The sequence below is a fragment of the Pseudochaenichthys georgianus genome, chromosome 19, assembly GCF_902827115.2.
Source record: "Pseudochaenichthys georgianus chromosome 19, fPseGeo1.2, whole genome shotgun sequence".
NCBI classification, from domain to species: domain Eukaryota; kingdom Metazoa; phylum Chordata; class Actinopteri; order Perciformes; family Channichthyidae; genus Pseudochaenichthys; species Pseudochaenichthys georgianus.
Genome location: NC_047521.1, coordinates 28,027,638 through 28,031,186, shown reverse-complemented (window position 1 = coordinate 28,031,186; position 3,549 = coordinate 28,027,638). Strand labels below are relative to the sequence as shown.

Below are 3,549 nucleotides of genomic sequence, written 5' to 3'. Positions count from 1 at the left end.
CATTGGAACAACAGTTGGAACACCAGAAACAACAGTTGGAACAACAGTTGGAACAACAGAAACAACAGTTGGAACAACAGTTGGAACAACAGAAACAACCGTTGGAACAACAGAAACAACAGTTGGAACAACAGTTGGAACACCAGAAACAACAGTTGGGAACACCAGCAACAACAGTTGGAACAACAGTTGGAACAACAGTTGGAACACCAGAAACAACAGTTGGAACAACAGTTGAAACAACAGTTGGAACACCAGAAACAACAGTTGAAACAACAGTTGGAACACCAGAAACAACAGTTGGAACAACAGTTGGAACAACAGTTGGAACACCAGAAACAACAGTTGGAACAACAGAAACAACAGTTGGAACAACAGTTGGAACAACAGTTGGAACACCAGAAACAACAGTTGGAACAACAGTTGGAACACCAGAAACAACAGTTGAAACAACAGTTGGAACACCAGAAACAACAGTTGGAACAACAGTTGGAACACCAGAAACAACAGTTGGAACACCAGAAACAACAGTTGGAACAACAGAAACAACAGTTGGAACACCAGAAACAACAGTTGGAACACCAGAAACAACAGTTGGAACAACAGTTGGAACAACAGTTGGAACAACAGAAACAACAGTTGGAACAATAGTTGGAACAACAGAAACAACAGTTGGAACACCAGAAACAACAGTTGGAACAACAGAAACAACAGTTGGAACAACAGTTGGAACACCAGAAACAACAGTTGGAACAACAGTTGGAACACCAGAAACAACAGTTGGAACAACAGTTGGAACAACAGTTGGAACAACAGTTGAAACAACAGAAACAACCGTTGGAACACCAGAAACAACAGTTGGAACAACAGAAACAACAGTTGGAACACCAGAAACAACAGTTGGAACACCAGAAACAACAGTTGGAACAACAGTTGGAACAACAGTTGGAACAACAGTTGGAACAACAGAAACAACAGTTGGAACAACAGTTGGAACACCAGAAACAACCGTTGGAACAACAGTTGGAACAACAGTTGGAACACCAGAAACAACCGTTGGAACAACTAGTTATAGATGTGTTTAGTTTTACTGTCGGGTCACTCATTACTGGATCCGCGAGCTGCATGATACTGGCATAATAGATTGCCCGATCGGGCAACCAGCAGGTGAGGCTTCATTGCCCGAGCTAAATGCTAGATGGCCCCGGGCCATCGGGTCATCCTTAATGTCGAGCCCTGCATCACACCACCAACTGAATTCTTGCCTCATCAAGCCGAAACCTCTATTCCCAGACAAAGTATGCAGGGAGATGTGCAGGGACATGTTGACATCACACCACCTGTAATCAACAATGGTAATCAAGGTGACATCTATAACCTAATCCAGAGGCAAAATGACATCACTGCTATGCTGGCTCAACAACATCTCACTTCTACTTTACCTCCAAGAGACATTCCTGTTTCTGACGGTGACCCATTGCAGTTTGAAGCCTTCATCCCTGCATTTGAAAGAGGAGTAGAGCGGAAAACTGACGATGAAAGTGACTGCCTGCATCACCTAGAGCAATACACTAGAGGACAACCAAAGGACCTCGTGCGCAGCTGCCAACATCTGCCTCCAGCTCAAGGTTACCAAAGGGCAAAACAGCTGCTTAAAGAGCACTTTGGTAATGAACACAAGATCGCCACTGCATACATGAACAAAGCATTTACCTGGACAGTGATCAAAGCCGAAGATGTGGAAGCACTGCAAGCCTTCTCTTTGTTCCTAAGAGGTTGTTGCAATGCAATGGAACATCTCACCTACATGGATGAAATGAATGTTGTTTCAAACATGAAACATATACTTCAGAAACTACCCTACAAACTCAGAGACAAGTGGAGGAACAGAGCATGTCAGCTACAGGAAGAGCGTGGGCATCCAGCTACATTTCCTGACCTTGTCATCTTTATAGCAAAGCAAGTGAAGATACTGTCAGATCCTCTGTTTGGAAGCATCCAGGATGATAAACCAACTGCAGCTATCAAAACTGTTATCTCTACCTTTTCAAAGGGAAACCCACGCCTAAGAGCAAGTAGTTTTGCAACAATGATTATCTGCCCAAGAACACCAGTGCTAGAACATGCAACAACGAATGGAATGAAAATACCTCCATCAACCACCAACTCCCTACATTTGTGTTTGTTCTGCAGAAGAAGTGGTCACTCATTGGAGCAGTGTCCACACATCCTGAAGAAAACACACAGAGAAAAAATGGACTTCTTGAAAGGAAAAGGGGTGTGTTTTGGATGCCTAAAAATAGGACACATGAGCAAACACTGCAACAGTCGTTTGACATGTTATGTGTGCAATCAAAGTCATCCTGAAATACTCCACATTGAACAGAAAGGCAAAAGAGAGGAAGCAGAACACACAAGACAGAATGAGAAGCCAATGGAAAGTAATAGTGTCACCTCACCTCATACATGTGGGCACATTGGGGCCGGTGATGAGAACTCCATCTTCTCCATTGTACCAGTACAAGTAAAGAGCCACAAAGGGGACAAAGTGTTACAAACTTATGCATTTCTGGACCATGGAAGTTCATCTACCTTTTGCACAGAAAGTTTAATGAGGAGGCTAAACCTTACAGGACAAAGGACTAACATTCTCCTAAAGACAATGAATCAGAAAAAAATGGTGTCTAGTCATCATATCTCAGGTTTGGAAATATCGAGTCTGGACGAAAACAATTTCCTTCAACTATCCGATGTCTTCACACATAAAACCATGCCTGTTTCCAAGCACAACATTCCTCTACAAGAAGATCTGGAAAAATGGCCTTACTTAAAGGACATCAAAATTAATGACATTGCTTCTGGCATTGACCTACTCATTGGGACAAATTCTCCTAAGGTATTGGAACCTTGGGAGCTGATCAAGGAGAAGGACCGTACGCTGGAAGGACCCTACTGGGGTGGGTCTTCTATGGTCCCCTAAAAGGAAGCAACGACAGCAGAGATGCTAATGGCCACCCTGCTGCTGCTGTCAATCGGATAACCATTGTACGCCTAGAGGAGCTATTGGTCAAACAATACAATCATGATTTCAAGGAAAATACAAGCAAGGAAACAGAGGAAATGTCCAGAGAAGACAAACAATTCCTGAACATTAGGAATCACTCTGAAAAAATGTCAGATGCCAAAGAGGATGGCGATGTTGTAGCAGACGCCAAAGAGGATGGACATGTTGTAGCAGACGCCAAAGAGGATGGACATGTTGTAGCAGATACCGAACCAGAAGTGAAAGTGGAGACCGAACCAGAAGTGGAAGTGGAGACCGAACCAGAAGTGGAAGTGGAGATGTCAGATGGACACTACTGCCTAGACTTGCCATTCAGACAAGAAAATCCCAGCTTGCCCAACAAACACCTTACCGAGCAGCTCATCTGCGATGTTGCAGTTATGGTACCAGGGCAGCGGCTGAATCCAAGTGACAGACCTGAAGAAGTGACTGACTCATCAATGCAGGAGCCCTATAAGGAGAGGCTTGGAATTGGGTGAAAATAA

The 3,549-nt window shown here is 43.7% G+C and overlaps 1 protein-coding gene across 1 annotated transcript in view; it reads left to right on the top strand.

The window, feature by feature from the left end:
* Positions 1 to 2,980, top strand: part of LOC139435807 (uncharacterized) — a 10,239-nt gene extending 7,259 nt beyond the window's left edge. The window contains exons 9-11 of the mRNA XM_071206747.1: positions 652 to 1,055; positions 2,194 to 2,278; positions 2,897 to 2,980. Of these exons, the coding sequence (XP_071062848.1) occupies positions 652 to 1,055; positions 2,194 to 2,278; positions 2,897 to 2,980 (573 nt within the window). The remainder of the gene's footprint in view (positions 1 to 651; positions 1,056 to 2,193; positions 2,279 to 2,896) is intronic.
* The last annotated feature ends 569 nt before the right edge of the window (positions 2,981 to 3,549 follow it).